Source organism: Barbus barbus, assembly GCF_936440315.1.
Source record: "Barbus barbus genome assembly, chromosome: 12".
NCBI lineage: Eukaryota > Metazoa > Chordata > Actinopteri > Cypriniformes > Cyprinidae > Barbus > Barbus barbus.
Window position 1 is genome coordinate 20,675,946 of NC_136740.1, and position 18,027 is coordinate 20,693,972.

The 18,027-nt window shown below is 36.1% G+C and overlaps 1 protein-coding gene across 1 annotated transcript; it reads right to left on the reverse strand.

Annotated features, from left to right (window-relative positions):
• Nucleotides 1–1,932: 1,932 nt before the first annotated feature.
• Nucleotides 1,933–16,290, reverse strand: LOC306878558 (ovochymase-like). The gene is made up of 21 exons (XM_079430987.1): nucleotides 16,186–16,290; nucleotides 13,780–13,978; nucleotides 13,046–13,226; nucleotides 12,796–12,918; nucleotides 12,056–12,249; nucleotides 11,808–11,955; nucleotides 11,511–11,626; nucleotides 10,972–11,047; nucleotides 10,540–10,665; nucleotides 10,362–10,445; nucleotides 9,539–10,265; nucleotides 8,336–8,537; nucleotides 7,878–8,052; nucleotides 6,757–6,891; nucleotides 6,332–6,534; nucleotides 4,036–4,183; nucleotides 3,726–3,844; nucleotides 3,297–3,375; nucleotides 3,072–3,206; nucleotides 2,909–2,983; nucleotides 1,933–2,808 (listed from the first exon to the last, which is right to left on the reverse strand). The coding sequence occupies exons 1-21, from the start codon at nucleotides 16,251–16,253 to the stop codon at nucleotides 2,045–2,047; spliced, it is 4,077 nt and encodes a 1,358-aa protein (XP_079287113.1). The 5' UTR covers nucleotides 16,254–16,290; the 3' UTR covers nucleotides 1,933–2,044.
• Nucleotides 16,291–18,027: the final 1,737 nt, after the last annotated feature.

The window sequence follows — 18,027 nt, forward strand, 5'->3', positions numbered from 1 at the left end:
AATCTCAGACAAAGGTTACACTTCAAGACAGGACAAAGACTAGAGGGAAACTGAGGACTTTAAACGGAACCAGAACAAACGAGTAAACGAGATAATTAGTTGGAACACAGGTGAAAAGACTAAACGATGATTAACTAATAACAGGAAACAAGAACAGGAAGAACCAAATAAGGGAAAAAGGGAACTAAACAGAAACAGACACATAACAATTACATGTAATCTGGATTACGTAATCAGATTCCAAAAATTAAGTACTTGTAATTAGAGTAAATTACATTTTAAAATACTCGTAATCAGACTACAGTTACTTTTTTATTGATTACGTGATACATATTATTCACACAATAGAAATAAATTAACCATTTATTTATTCTCTCTAATTCCTATTTTTTATCCTATCTAAAATAGTCTACCGCTTATATACACACTCAGAAAGTCTTTCAGTTTTGTTGACATTCACATAGAGATTAGTCATTCAGGTGGTGACAGAGGATTTGACCAATGATTTACAAAAATCATTTCAGGTTTAAGTGTTTCAACATTGCATCAACTACTGATGAATACAAACATTTTTATTTGTATTATCACTAAGTAGATTATTTAACCATGTATTATTATATATTATTGAAAGGCTTTTGTCTTTCAAACTCATTAAAATGCAAATTCTCATTATTTCTAATTTGCAGACATTTTCAAACTTTTTGTCATATGAACCTCATTCTCCTACTGTATTATTTTTACTTTAAAGGGGTGGTCAATCAGCAATTCTGTAAAAGACAATATCTCCCTTTGCATTGAACTTTGAGCAACTTTGCAGTAACTTTGCAGATGTTTTTTTTTATGCTCAAACAGCAACATTACACACTAAAGTAAAAAAAAAAGTGAAATTATAATCAGTGACCCTGAGATTTTTAAATAAATATTTGAATAATTATCACATTTGCATGTTGATGGTTTTCTGACATTGGTTAATGTTTATGACATGCAGGTAAACATAAAATATTTAATCTTTTTTAGTAAGTGTATGATTTATTTTAATTTGACATATTTATGATTTAATTACTTGTTAGCCTTTCATTAAACTCATAAACCCTCTGCAGTTCCTTTACGAACCCCAGTTTGGGAAATCTTGATCTAATGTTTAATGCACTTCATGTTGTTCATTACAATCAAAGGAAAATATTTTCTCACTCTTTGTATTTTTACATCATTATGGCATAAGATTATCCTGTTTAAATCAATGTGATAAACGTGTTGTCAAAAGTAATCAAAAAGTAATCTGATTATATTACCTAAAATGTGTAATGTAATGGATTACGTTACTGATTAAAATTTTTGTCATGTAATTTGGAATCAGTAACGGATTACAATTTGTAAGTAATCTACCCAGTCTCTCTCTCTCTCTCTCTCTCTCTCTCTCTCTCTCTCTCTATATATATATATATATATATATATATACATACATACATAGTGAAGTAAAGTGATGTGTGTACTCGAAATTTGTGCTCTGCATTTAACCCATCCAAGTGCGTGCACACACACACACACACCGTGAACACACACCCGGAGCAGTCTATATATATATATATATATATATATATATATAGAAATGGTCAGTGAGAGGTTCATTTATTTATTAATTTATTGTCTTACAAGGTTTGCATATTGTATACTGTCATTTATTAGGCTGCAGAAGGTGGTGGTGTGAAAATATTAATTACATGCAATATGGATAAGAAAGAGTTTATCTGACATGTATAGTATATAAGAATTATTTGCTTTGATGATGATTGATGATTGCATAGCCAGTTACATAACCAATTGAGACCTCAGGTCATTTATTTTTTAACCCTGCAGATGGAGATAAAGTTATGAGATAATCCTCTTTGCTTAATTTTGAAATATTTATACAAACTGGACAAGACAAACAGGCAAAATAGGCTTATTTTAATCTAGATCTTTCTTACCATTATGCACATAATTGAAACTGACCTCAGATACCACTTGAAATTAATTAATGATCTCTCATGTTGCACACCGGATGTTAATTATTTGCCATTGTTTCTTCAATCCAGCCCAGGTAGTTCTGCACTTTAGTGTAGTAGCCTTTAGAAACATGGCCACATTTTGCAGGACCCCATGACACAATGCCCCTCACCTCGTAGGGCTGCTCTTTAGTTCCATAGCCCAACATGGGGAAGAATAGAGGGCCCCCACTGTCACCTTGACAACTGTCTATACGTTTAACCTCATCTCCAGCACAGAACATGTTATCAGTGACAAAATAATCCTCGAAAACACACTGTTCAGAAGGATATTCCAGGATATGCCCATAACGTAAAATATCACTTGTTGAGCCCTTCTCAAACCCTCCAAAGCCGGATACTGTACCCATCATGCCCTCCATTACAGGTTCATCTGTTTTGTTTGGCAGACACACTGGCCTGATGTTTGGACCAAGTGGCACTCTAGCAGACATTTTGATCAGTGCAATGTCATTATTAAAGTTTTTTTGATCATCACCCACAGGAACCCTCTGATAATTTGGGTGAATTATAATCTTCTTGGCCTCCATAGTGACTGGGTTTTCGTCCTGACTATTGATTAGTCCTCCAAGCCAAGTCATGTTGGTGTTTTCAAGTCCATCTACCACATGAGCAGCTGTGAGAGCCCAGTAATCACTGATCAGAGATGCACCACCTCTGCGAATTTGCTTAAGAAACAGCTGCCAGGGAATCTGTCCCAGTCTGGCTGGCTTCCCACCAAAGACTCTGCCACCATAAGAGATCTCTGTATTCATTCCACACACTAAAAAATGTAAAAAAGACACAAAAATATGAACATATTTGTAATGTAAAATAAACTTAAATAACAATAGTACTGTCTGTTGACAAACCACAATTATTACCAGGATAACAAGGAGGAATAGCATCATTGCTGTTGACTTCTGTCCATTTTCGGTCTACTGCACACTTGTAGGTTACTACACAAGTGAAAGAAAGAAAGCAAGGAAATTAGGTCATGATTCATCAATCACAAAGAATAAAGGTGGGTTTTGAATGGTATCTGACCTTTAGAAGTATCTTTAAATCTGTAGTATGGCTCATTGCAGTGATACTCTATGACCGAAAGATATTCATTGTTTTCTCCACTGATAAGCTCAAATTCTCCATTCAACAGTGGTTTTGGAGCTCCACAGTCAATAACTGTAATGTGGATGATACATAGGAAGGAAATGATGAATGGATGCAATGTAGCCAAATGCAAAATCAGGTGTATATTATGTATTTACTCACTCTTGCACTCTGGCAGTGTCAAATGCCATTGTCCATTACTCTGACATATGGACTTAAAACTGGAAATCTCTTTCTCTCCCTTAAAGAAGGCAAAGGAAAATGCTTCATTAAGTCACCACCATATTCTCTAAAGGAACCCCATAACTAATGCACTCTTAGGCCGTTCACACAAAATGCAGTTTTGCATTCATTTTGGATAGACGTGTTTAAGCGTTGCACTCACATATTGTGTTTTTTGCAGCGTCTTGTACAAGAAACAGCGTTCAAAAAATGTGGTGTTCAAGATAAAAAAGTTCAACTTTTAAAAAATATGTCTTTAGACTATTTTATCCGACACTGCCCTGTGTGTCATGTTGAACCACAAAAACACTTTCTGTGTGAATGGCCCCTTAGTTCTTGCTTTACTATCAGCATTATTGTAAACCTCACCATCATTAGCTTGTATCCTGGCTCACAGCGCACATGAATATAGTCTCTGTACAAGTACTGGACAAATTTCGGAGTGAGTGTTCCATTGCCAATGATGCCTGGATGTGGGCACTTTACCCCTTAAAAAAGATGTGAGGAAATCGGACTAATGAAGATTAAAACCCACAAATATTTGAGGATTTATAATATTACTGTTCTGGTATGTATATTTATTTTTTAAAGAGTGAAAAAAAAAAAAAAAATATATATATATATATATATATATATATATATATATAGTGTATATATATATTTTTATTTTTTTTCTCACTCTGTGTTGTGTAACGTAAGCTCCACCCCTGGCTCTGTCCATGTCCATCAGTGTGATACTCCAGCTGGACAAAGTGAGAGCCCGTGTTCAGGACTCCAGGGCTTTTTCCTCCACAGTACTTTTGGGGCTCTTTTCCTTGGACAGACACCTGAGAAAGAATGAAAAGCAGCACAGAAATAAACCTAAAAATGAATACATTTGAAGATGCAGTGCCCTCCACTAGAATTGGCACCCTTGGTAAATATGAGTAAAGGCGGCTGTGAAAATAAATCTGCATTGTTTAACTTTTTGAACTTTCATTCAAAAAATTCACTAAATTCTAAACTTTCATTGAAGTAAAACAACTGAAAGTGGGGGGGAACTCACATTATGAAATAAATGTTTTTCCCCAATGCATGTTGGCCACAATTATTGGCACCCCTAGAAATTCTTATGAGTAAAATATCTGTGAAGTATATTCCCATTCATATTTAGATTTTTTTAGCACGCCAGGGGGACTGGGGTATGAAATTGTCCAGCCATGATTTCCTGATCCATATAAAAAGTAGGGGGAGAGTTGCAACACTTTTTGCATTTCCTTTAGTTTTTCAGAGACTGTTTGAATTAGAAAGCCAGAATTTTAATACAATAAATCCACATCAGTCAGCTACTCACCCACATTGCTGTAACACCCACACACATGATTATATACATACAATTTATACTTGAATAGACAAAGTCAAATGTTGCAACTGACACCACAACAGGGGACTGATGCAACAGTCCACAGGGGCAGTTGCAACATTCATTAAAATGTAATTAAAACCATTCTTAAATATGATTTAGCAGTTTCTTTATTTTATTTGTGCATAGACATGGTCTTTAATAAGTTAAATTGGCTGTATAAAAACAAAGAATAGTAAATGGGAAAAAATAAGTACAAAGTATTAATTTAATCATAATCAAGACACTAAAATTTAATAATAGCCTACATCTGTTAACATCTGTCAAAGGTTACTGAACTAAGGCCAGTTGCATGAACATAGCCACTAACTTAAGACTGTCTTAAGAACTAGTTTGACCAACTAGCAGTTAACCACGGGGTAAAGTCTTACTTTTCAAATTCAAATTAGACAAATCTACCATTTTATGTAACTGACTTTATAAGTGTGTGTGTGTGTGTGTGTTATATCAATGTTGAGGTAAGGGACAGCATGTTGGGATGGTTGTAACAACTTGTTGAAACTGTCCCTTCGCTTAACAGCTGTGATAAAACTTGGTATAATAGCGTGACACAATATCTTTGACACATGCTAGCTATGCCTATTAGAAGCTAAGAAAACACAGATATAAATAATATGATTTTACAATGCTTCACGCAAACAACTTAGACAGTATGACAAAAAAATCTGATAATTAAAAAAATACTTTTTTTTACCATGAAAATTAATTTTTGTAAAAGGAATGGTCACATGTGCTTGATTTCATCCAGGAAGGATGGGGGGCTGATTGAGCATATGCAGTGTGAATATCATTACTGTAGCTCATTCCTGATTAAAGAAATAAGCGATGTTGCAACTGCCCCTTGTTGCAACCGTATCCAAACTCCCCCTACACCATGCCCACAGTTAAATGCTGTATCTTTAATGTTGTAGGCCTATTTTTCTGCCGGAGGTCCTGGACATCTTGTTCAGATACATGGCATCATGGATTTTAGCAAATACCAACAGATAAAAATTCTAAACCTGACTGCCTCTGTTAGAAATCTTATAATAGTTGGTTGGATCTTCCACCAGGACAATGATCCAAAACAAACATGAAAATCAACACAAAAATGTGTCACTGAACACAAAACGAAGCTTCGGTCATGGCCATCCCAGTCCTCTGACCTGAACCCTATAGAAAATTAGTGGTGTGAACTGGAGAAGAAGCACCAACATAGAGTTGGGAATCTGAAGGATATGGAGTGATTCTGTATGAAGGAATGTTCTCGGATCTCTTGTCAGGTGTTCTCCAGACTCATCAGGCATTATAGGGAAAAACTCAGAGCTGTTATCTTGGGAAAAGGATGTTGCAATAATTGGGTGCCAAGAATTGTGGCCAACGTGAACTTGAGAAAAACATTTATTTCATAATGTGAGTTTCCTCCACTTTTAATTGTTTCACTTCAATGAAAGGTTAGAATTTTGTGATTTTTTAAATTAAAGAGCAAAATGATAAACAATGCAGATGGATTTTCACAGCCACTTTTGCTCATATTTACCAAGGGTGCCAATATTAGTGGTGGGCACAGATAGACATTTATAGCAAAGCATACTTGCAGCCAATGGAAGAGGCAGGACTCTCCTTGACTGTAGACCTGCTCTATGTGGAAGTTCTGGCTGAAGTTAAGAGTAATCATAAAGCCTGGCTGCACAGAGATGGTGTAGATGCAGTCCAGATTAAGCGGGGACATGTCTGGGAAACCAGGACTCGAGATGGTCCCATCTAGTTCACTGTGCACCCCACCTCCACACTCCACTAACACAGGGAGGAAACACACACTACTTGCTACAGGTTATCATTCTTTTCACCTGTATGTAAACTATGATAGTATACTATGATAGTTTTTGCTAACATTTTTTTTTTTTGATATTTTGAATTAGCTTTTATTTTTATGTTGCTTTTATTTCTAATCAACATAAACTGTGTGCTGGAAATATAAAACACAGCGCCTGGGTTTTTATTAATGAACAAACTCACAGACACAGGTGCGTTGGTCAGACCGCAACGTGTAACCGTGGTAACAGGCACACAGGTAGGAGCCGAGGTTGTTGAGGCATATCTGTGAACATGGTGGACGATTTTCCATACTGGAAGAGGAACACTCATCTATGTCTAAGGGAACAGGTAAAGGAGCATTAAAAGATGTATTATTACATCACTGAATTATTTAATTATGTTTAATTAAATAACATCATACGACACAATCAACAGTACTGCTATTCCAATATTCAGCATATTGCTTTTATACAACAGTTAAATAAACAAGAAATAAATATTTATCAGCTTCAATTTTAGACACAATATTTTTGACTAGTTAGTGTGTCTAGTTTTGTTACGTCAGGGAAAATAGTTCCAAACAAAGCCAATGAATAATTGATTCCGAGTCACAGAGCAACACACCATAGTGGAATCAGTGTTTTACATAAAACAGTTGAGCGAATGATTCAATGACTTGCTTATAAAGACAGTCACTTGTCTGCACCAACTATGGTGTATCGATGTATACCGTAGATGGTATCAGTTTCCATCCAAAAGTTGTGAATTTGTCTTATTTTAACTTTCAGAACACTGAACAAACAATTGCAAATAAAGCACATTTTCCATTTTATGAGTCCAAGAGAAGAAAACGGTCGCTTCCTGTGAAATTGGCACAAAATATATACACTGAAAGTAGAAGTTGCTGCCACTGTGGTGCTTTATTCCTACATAATAAATTAGTAGCGCCTCAGATGTGCGATGTTTGGGAATGCAGTTTATTCAGTTTTGTGCATATCTTCTTATAGGATTAAAAAAATATCATAACTGCGTGCCTTAGCATATCTATTCAGTGTTTTTTTCCCCTCTGTATGCCAAAAATGGATGGAAAAACAGCTACAATCACTGGAAATTCCCCACTTTTAATACACAAACAGGCCTGTATGGAATGCACAAACACAGGCAAGTGGAGTGATACACTACAATCTTGGAACACCACTCAAAGCCAATTAAATTCTAGAACTGCTGTGTAAAAGAGCTGTTTTACGTCCTTATAGAATATTAGGAGAAGTAACCATACTACTACACTGTTTTGTTTGCAATATGCTTCAAACATGACTCACCAACCGCCTGGTAGAATGCAGTGAATCCCAAGTGTGACTCGTGATTTGAGTCATCTGTTAGAAAAACCAGCTGCAGACGGTTACCAGGAGCCAAGATCGGCTTGTCTCCTGGATGAAACCTGTCTGTGGAATTCCGGCCACAAAACTTCCCCAGAACCATCTTATCAGACACAATCTGCACATAAAATAAAATCACATGTGCTAATGTTTTACAAAATACATAGGCCTTGCTAAATAAATGTCTTAGTAAGCCAAATGATAGTAGTCACAATGACATTTCAAACCTAATTTATATGTAGTGCATGAAGTATGACTTTTTTGCCGTTATTCCCCAACAAAACACAATACACAACACAGTACGAGGTATGGATTGTGCAACTCAAATGAGGTCACAGCACTTGAGCATTGTGCATGAAGACATCCACATGACACATGTTCTAAGATGAAGCATCACTAACAGTAACAGAATCGTAGTAACAGTCTGGAGAGAACTCAATGTCCAGGTGATTGAACGTCAGCTGGAGCTGGTAGCCTTGCGGCACCTCCAGGTCCCATTGTTTCTGGAGATTTGCTGGATATGGCTGAGGGTACTGTGGAGAAGACACCTCCCCAAACATGGCCGGGTCACACTCGCACACATTCACACATGCCCACAGCAGGCTGAATCAGTGTTTCAGTAGAAAACAGAAAAAGATAAATATCAGTCGTGTTGTTGGAATAATTTAGTTAATTTACTAAATACACATTATAACATTATTACAAAGCGTTGACATCCACCAATGACTGTTATTACAGTAATCACACAATTTACATTCTATTTTGTAATGCTGTATATGCACATTTGAAGAATGAAATATAAAAACAACTTGCCAGATTATTAGATGTACTCTGTCCATAACAAACATGCAGATATAGCCGTTAGACTGTAAATGCAGTCATGAGGTTTTCTTGTGATAAGGAGAATGTGGCTAACAATCACATATGAGAGAACAAGAGTCTAAAAGTCATCAAAAAAGGTAAACTTGTTTGGTTTGGCTATAGCAGAAGAAAGAGAGAGATGTGACTACTTTTCCCGTAAACCATGCGTTTTCAACCTGTTTACTCAAACAGTAAGGGTTAAGGTCTACAGAGATAATTTTCATGCGTCTTTTCTTTACAGATTTTTGGATGTTTCCAGTCTTGTCAGATAAAAAGGTGTTTCTAAAGCAGTTTTGAGGAAATAAATCATAATTTATTGGATGCAACGGAGGTAGAAAACCTTTAAAAGTTGTGTTTGTTTGATTTGGCTGAAGAAGAATAGTAATCTGGAACACTAATCTGGCACAACTGCTAGGCATGAAAAAAAAAAAAAAAAAGAGAGAGATGGCAGGCTGGGCAGCCCGTGAGCACTTTACCTGCTGAATTACCTATGACATTAATGTAATGGTATAACATTGGACAAAAAAGGTCTTGCCAGAACATTTTTTTTATAAAATAGGAAATAAGAGGCTGAAATGATTTACTTGTGAAAATTGTTTTATTGAATTTTGATATAAAAGTTTCAAAATTCTGAATTATTCATGGAAATAGCAGATGCAGATATACATCGATCAGATACAGCAGATAGTAACTTTATTGGTGTATTACAATTAACAATTGGAGTTTTTTGTGATTTGTGATGTTAGTTGTTTTCCATGGTTTTCTTGATCCAATCCAGGTAGTTCTGGACTTTAGTATATAAGCCCTTAAATCTTTCATCCCCACATTTAGGAGGACCCCATGATACAATGCCTGTTAGACGATAAGGCTTGTCTGGAGACCCATAGCCCAGAACAGGAGAAAACAAAGGACCTCCACTGTCACCCTTACAACTGTCTACTTGGTTTCCTCCAGCACAGATCATGTTATCGGTGACAGGCAAACCCAATGAATTACATTCATCAAGTGGATATATCTGGACAGGTGCATGAAGCAGATTTCTACTCATTCCTTCTTCATATCTTCCAAAACCTGAGACTGTGGCCTCTCCCGCAGGTTCATCTGTTTTGTTTGGCAGACACACAGGCCTGATGTTTGGACCTAGAGGCACCCTTTTAGACATTTTGATAAGTGCAATATCATTATCATAGTTCTTATTTTTATATCTTGGATGAATGATTATTTTTTCTATATCTATAGTGACTGGGTTTAGGTCCTGACCATAAACTATTCCACCTAACCAATTCATGGAGTTTGTTTTAAATCCATCCACTACGTGAGCTGCTGTAAGAGCCCAATAATCACTGATCAGAGATGCACCACCTCTGGGATTTGACCTGTGGAATAGCTGCCAGGGAATTTGTCCCAGATTGGCTGGCTTCCCACCAAAAACTCTGCCACCAAAAGAGGCATCTATATTCATTCCACACACTAAAGGAGAGAGAGAGAAATATAAAATATATGAAAAAGAGATATGAAAAATATAGTATATCTGGGTTTATAGGTGTATTCAGAATGACTGAGTACCTGCTTCACATTTAGGCAAATCTTCCGTTAATTTTTGACCACTGTCAGACTCCCAGTTACCCTCAGCATTACAGGTAAAATTACCTGATGAAAGCGAAGATAGTGAAAAATATATAACTAATTAGTATTTTGATAAGAATTATGTCAATGTAGTTCACATAAACAATACACATCTCACCATTTTTATCCAGCTGATAATATTCATTTGCACACTTAAGACTAATCTGGTTCAGATAAGTTGTTGGAGGATCTTCATCTGATAGCTTCATTAATTCAGGAAGCTCTGGAAAGCCACAATTCACAGCTAAAGAAGAAAACAAAAAGTGTTTTTTTTTTTTTGGACACATGAACATTTTTCAGCTTCACACATTTTCTTGGCATTGTACTACTGGTGTACCCACCATGCATCAAATTGTATGCCACAAGTTTGTGCTAAGTTTTGTGAGCTTGTAACATCACATCATGTCATTTACTGTATATAAGGAGAACAGCAGTGAAAACAGCTCATTTAATAAATTAAAAATGAATTATTTCTTCCCATGTATATCTTAAAACACAACAACGTTCACAAATCAAGACGAGAAGACATTATAAGAAGACATTTTCTCACGTTCACAGGGAATAACAGGACTCCACTGTCCATTCTTCTGGCATGTGGCCTCATACTCAACCTCAGCTGATACATTCTATGGAACATTTCATGCTAAATGTGAGTTTCAATGATTAAAAAAAAGGTTTGACTCATAAACTACAGTATAAAGTACATGCTGGTATATAATGCCGACTGATATCAGCAAAAACTCAGCATACTATCCAAATTTTAAATATATTTATTTAAAATAATTTCATAATATAATAATATTCTATTAATTATTATCAATTTAATTAAATTATATTTCTTTATCTACTAATCTATTTTATATGAATAAAATTAGTTACTAATTTATACTAATAAAATATTTATAAAATATATTATTATAATAAAATATAATTTATACTAATAAAATTGTTTACTAATACATTTTATATTGTCAATTTTAATTGAAATTTAAAAATACATTTTCTAAAAATGTTTCTCAGCAAACCCGTAACTTAAATCTGTGGCCCTTCAGCCTGAGAAGGTAAAATCAATCAGCCTGAAATACATACTGATTTCAATACATGTCCTTTGTCACATTTCACTGTAACTTTGTCATCTGTGGAATATTCCGAATGCTGTGGGTTCAGACTAGATTTTGGTGTCACGGGTCCAGTACATTTCATCGCTGTCAGAAATCAAATAAACAACAACATAACATGTTAGGAAACAATTCTCAGCACTTTTCAATCAATATTCAGATCAGTGATCCTTCAAATGAGTTTTTCAATGGCAGATTCTCAGATCGTGTGGTCTGAACATGCAGTATATCGTTGTTTAGTTTTAAAGACGGGGAGCAACAGGCACACCTCTTGTTTCGTAATAGAGGCTAAACCCTCGGTTTGCTCCTTTATGGTCTGTCCTGAAGATAATCTCAACACGGTGAGACCCTGTGAGCAGGGATGAAGGGACTTCCCTTTCACAAAATGTCTTAACGTCCCCAGAGAGTGTTTTTATCTAGGAGGAATGTATATGGAAAGAGAGAAGAGGTCAATAAGGATAAATATAAAAAGAAAAACAAGACTGGTTCAAATATTGTACTAAACATGTTGCATACAGTTAATGAGTCAATGCACTCTCCGTTCTCTTTCTTCTCCACATCAAACACCCCCGTGAACGTCAGTTCAAACTGCAGACCTTCTTCTACGGCCAGAATGTAAGAACACACAGAGTTTTCTGGGTACGGCCCAGGCCACTCAGGTGACATCAACACACCATCTTGCGAGCCTGTGCGATCTTCACTGCAGCTAACTGACACAAAGAGAGAAAATAAAGTCTTGATTCATACTGTATAAACACTAACAGAATGAACAATCACATTATTATTATAAGCGCATGCTGCAGTTATGTCATTTGCCATGTTAAATGCTCAAGCTCTTGGATTCAGGTTGGCTTTCAATGTTTTAATCATTTATCACTTGGAAAAATTAATTCTGAAAGTGATTCCAACAATATAATTTCTCTGTGGAGTTCCCTATTCTCTTAGAATTACAATGATTATTAAAAATGAATAGTTATAGTCTATGGTGTGAATGGCCTTTTAGTCTTGTTGCTATGCTGATTGCTTAGCACATTTTTATCTTTTTCTTAGTGGAAGCATTTACAAATTATGAAATTATTTTAATTCAAATTAATATTTCATGTCCATTTACTTGCCAAGTAGCTATGTAAAATGCGGAATAATAAAAAATGCTTATTTATTTGTAATAATGACTGGCTAGCTGCATTCCTTACATAATTAATTGAACTAAATCAACATGACAGCCAAAATATGCATCTCAAAATCTCATTCATTACCTTGGCAGGTGTGCTCATCAGAGTCAAGGATGTAACCTGGTCTGCAGAAACAGCGATAACCTCCAATGTAGTTATTGCAGAGTTGGGTGCACTCATTTTCAGGGTCCATACACTCATTAACATCTAAAAGTCAGAAAGATTTGAGGTTAAAACTCAGATCAGCAATAACTGATAATACTCTCAGCAACCCACAAATAATCTCATATGCTTTCGGCCCTGTAGTCAATGAATTACTCATCATATTTCTCACCCTGTATGGTGTAAAAGCCTCGAAATCCAGTGTATCTCTGAGTGTTCGAGTAGTCTGCAAGAAATGAAACAGAGAGACAACCACCAGGGGAAGAGTGGAGGAAAGGATTGACAGACGCCTGCAGCTCCTTTATGGACTTGCGTCCACATAGAGTGAAAAGAAGCACCTCATCTGCAAATAACTGCAGAAAAATAGTTGTCACTTACAAAGGCACAAATCTAAATAATCTATGCAAAATATACACTGTAGTAGATCTTTTCACACAAACACTCTCTTTAAAGGAACAGTTCACCCCGAAATGAAAATTTGCTGAAAATGTACTCACTCTCAGGCCATCCAAGATGTAGGTGAGTTTGTTTTTTAATCAGAACAGATTTGGATAAATCTAGTATTGCATCTCTTGTTCATACAATCCTGGAGCTTTTTGCTTCACAAGATGTTAATTGATGGGCTGGATTCATGTCGATTACTTGTGGATTATTGCAATGTTTTCATCAGTTTATTGAACTCTCATTCTGACGGCACCTAATCACTGCAAAGGTGAAAAAGTGATGTAGTGCTAAATTTCTCCAAATCTGCTCCAATGGAGAAACAAACTCATCTATATTTTGGATGGCCTTACAGTTTTGGAAACTATTTCATTTGTGGAACCTTTTCATTTTTGTAACTATTCCTTTAAGATAAAACTGCACTTCTAAGTACACAAAGATACAATTTGCATTTTGTACACACACCTTCAAGGCGTCGTCTTCACACTCAAAACTTTCTTCTAGGTCCAGATGTATGAGAGTGAATGTGATTTTGTGTCCGGTCGGAGCACACTTTTTCCAAGCCAGGCTGGAATGGGGGTTATACCCTCGTGGATGTCCAGGTGACTGCACCCATCCAGCCAATGACACTGACCCACACATGGGAAAGAGAAGGACAACAACACTGGACAGGAGGGGAAAACAAGGGAGAAAATAGTAGGGAAAAAATTTGTAAAGTTTAAAAGACAGGGATAGACATAACGAAAAGGATAGATAGATAGATAGATAGATAGATAGATAGATAGATAGATAGATAGATAGATAGATAGATAGATAGATAGATAGATAGATAGATAGATAGATAGATAGATAGATAGATAGATAGATAGATAGATAGATAGTGGGTACGGAAAGTATTCAGACCCCCTTACATTTTTCACTCTTTGTGATATTGCAGCCATTTGCTAAAATCATTTAAGTTCATTTTTTTCCCTCATTAATGTACACACAGCACCCCATATTGACAGAAAAACAGCATTGTTGACATTTTTGCAGATTTATTAAAAAAGAAAAACTGAAATATCACATGGTCCTAAGTATTCAGACCCTTTGCTCAGTATTTAGTAGAAGCACCCTTTTGATCTAATACAGCCATGAGTCTTTTTGGGAAAGATGCAACAAGTTTTTCACACCTGTTCTGTCAGGTTGGATGGTAAACGTTGGTGGACAGCCATTTTTAGGTCTCTCCAGAGATGCTCAATTGGGTTTAAGTCAGGGCTCTGGCTGGGCCATTCAAGAACAGTCACGGAGTTGTTGTGAAGCCACTCTTTCGTTATTTTAGCTGTGTGCTTAGGGTCATTGTCTTGTTGGAAGGTAAACCTTCGGCCCAGTCTGAGGTCCTGAGCACTCTGGAGACGGTTTTCGTCCAGGATATCCCTGTACTTGGCCGCATTCATCTTTCCCTCGATTGCAACCAGTCGTCCTGTCCCTGCAGCTGAAAAACACCCCCACAGCATGATGCTGCCACCACCATGCTTCACTGTTGGGACTGTATTGGACAGGTGATGAGCAGTGCCTGGTCTTCTCCACACATACCGCTTAGAATTAAGGCCAAAAAGTTCTATCTTGGTCTCATCAAACCAGACAATCTTCAGGTGTTTTTTAGCAAACTCCATGAGGGCTTTCATGTGTCTTGCACTGAGGAGAGGCTTCCGTCGGGCCACTCTGCCATAAAGCCCCGACTGGTAGAGGGCTGCAGTGATGGTTGACTTTCTACAACTTTCTCCCATCTCCCGACTGCATCTCTGGAGGTCAGCCACAGTGATCTTTGGGTTCTTCTTTACTTCTCTCACCAAGGCTCTTCTCCCCCGATAGCTCAGTTTGGCCGGACGGCCAGCTCTAAGAAGGGTTCTGGTCGTCCCAAACGTCATCCATTTAAGGATTATGGAGGCCACTGTGCTCTTAGGAACCTTAAGTGCAGCAGAAATTTTTTTGTAACCTTGGCCAGATCTGTGCCTTGCCATAATTCTGTCTCTGAGCTCTTCAGGCAGTTCCTTTGACCTCATGATTCTCATTTGCTCTGACATGCACTGTGAGCTGTAAGGTCTTATATAGACAGGTGTGTGGCTTTCCTAATCAAGTCCAGTCAGTATAATCAAACACAACTGGACTCAAATGAAGGTGTAGAACCATCTCAAGGATGATCCGAAGAAATGGACAGCACCTGAGTTAAATATATGAGTGTCACAGCAAAGGGTCTGAATACTTAGGACCATGTGATATTTCAGTTTTTCTTTTTTAATAAATCTGCAAAAATGTCAACAATTCTGTGTTTTTCTGTCAATATGGGGTGCTGTGTGTACATTAATGAGGAAAAAAAAATGAACTTAAATGATTTTAGCAAATGGCTGCAATATAACAAAAAGTGAAACATTTAAGGGGGTCTGAATACTTTCCGTACCCACTGTAGATAGATAGATTGATACTTTTGATACTGGATTTTTGACTTTCATGAGCTGTAAGCTCTAATTATCAAAATTAAAACAAAAAACCTTTGAAATGTTTTACTTTACGTGTGATGAATCCATAATATATGAAAGTTTAACTTTTTGAAATAAGTTACAATAGAAAAATTAACTTTTACACGATACTCTAATTTTTTTAGATGCACCTGTAGATAGATAGATAGATAGATAGATAGATAGATAGATAGATAGATAGATAGATAGATAGATAGATAGATAGATAGATAGATAGATAGATAGATAGATAGATAGATAGATAGATAGATAGATAGATAGATAGATAGATAGATAGAAATGATGATCAAGCTTATAATCCATGCAATATTTTGTTAGAGGAAAAATACCTTGTAGAGAAATACATACATACCAAAAAACGATCATGATGAGAAGTGTTAAAACACAGCCCGCTCTCTCCTTCTGCACTTTCACTTTCATGCTCTGTGTGCATCATCATGTCCAGCCCTCTTTTCCCCTAAAAAACAGTCAACATACTTAAACTGAATGTTTCCCAACATCTGTCAGTGGGCGTTCACCTTGAACTGATGTGAACTGGAGGGGGAACATGTAGTGACTGCTCCAGACAGACTGTTGTGGGGATATACATCATATTAACATTAATTATACATTAATTTAAAGCATATTCAGTTATTCAAATACATAAGATTATTATGTACAGTGGCCCAAAGAAGTATATTGGATTTTTCATTGTAATTTGAGTTCACAATTTAAAATAAATAAATAAAAGTCAATATCTTTACTAATACAAACACTATTTCAGTTAACTGACAACTTATGTATATGAGCCAGAAACACATTGGCTACAGTACAATGAAGAAAACCCATGGATGCACTTTGACCAGACAGAGAGTAAGTACGCCGCCTGGTGTCAGAAATGAAAAAGAGAAGAAAGTGAGGGGTGGAGACATAAAAGAGGAAGAGAAAATTAGTCAAATATAGATAACATGGGAAAGGGAGAGAGTGAGAGGGAGAGGCCAGAGCAGGTTTAGAGGGTAAAGAGAGAGATGGGGGCACGGAGGAAGACGAGGTTATCGGCAATGTATTTTTTTTGGATGTTTTCCAACAACTATTTAATTTACCGTAATAACCACACACAAAAAAGGTCAAACATTGTCATTATAAAATGTTGCATTGTTTTCTGATGTCATTTTACAGCAGTTTGCTAGTATACTATGTACAATACATTGGTGTATAGAGCTGTTTAGTTATATTTGTGATTTGCTGTTGTGCAGTTTTAGTAAATATGTAGATGTGCATACACTTTTAATATTTTCTCTAATGCAACAGTACATATACCAATTACACTACATGACCATTGCCAATAAATTCCACAAATTATGCTATATTATCAATCACTCAGTCACTCAGGCTTTCCTGTAGCTCAAATAGTAGAGCATGGCGCTAGCAACGCCAAGGTCATGGGTTCGATTGCCAGGGAAAGCAAGAGCTGATAAAATGTAAAAACTGTAACTTGAATTCAATGTAAGTCGCTTTGGATAAAAGCGTCTGCTAAATGCATAAATGTAAATGTAATATATTTACCTACAAAGGAGCTAAGTAAGATATAAGTCACCAGACAAAGGAAGTAAAACAGAAAGCTTTATTTAACAAAAAACTAAGGAAGTAAAATTGTTCACTATTACAGTGTAGGCCATGATTCCCACTTCTGTTGTTGTTGTGGCGAACCTGAAGTTTTGCCTTTTTTTTTTTTTAAATCTGGGGTCCTGGGACTCGAAAGGGGACACAAGATGTGCTAAAATAAAATAAAATCCTTGAATTTGACATTATTACAATTTTAATATTCTTTCTAAAGGCTCTTTAAAAATAATGAGCTAAATCACAATTATTTTATTGTTTTGACAGCCATTGCTTTATGTTTCTAACTACAGTGTTGACTTATTAAAAAGTAAATATTGCCTAGATGCTATTTTACACAGGTATGTGTGTATGTGTATGTGTATATATATATATATATATATATATATATATATATATATACAGTCTTAGGAAGCATTCCTATTTGTGGTTTCATGCCATTAAAAAGGTTGAAAACCCTGATCTACAGTATGCAGTATGTCTCACATAACAGATAACATAACCATTCAAATATAGTACATCTTTATAACACCAGTAGTTCTTATGAATATGCTTTGGGAAACAGATTAGATGCGTTTGTTTACATCACAAGGGT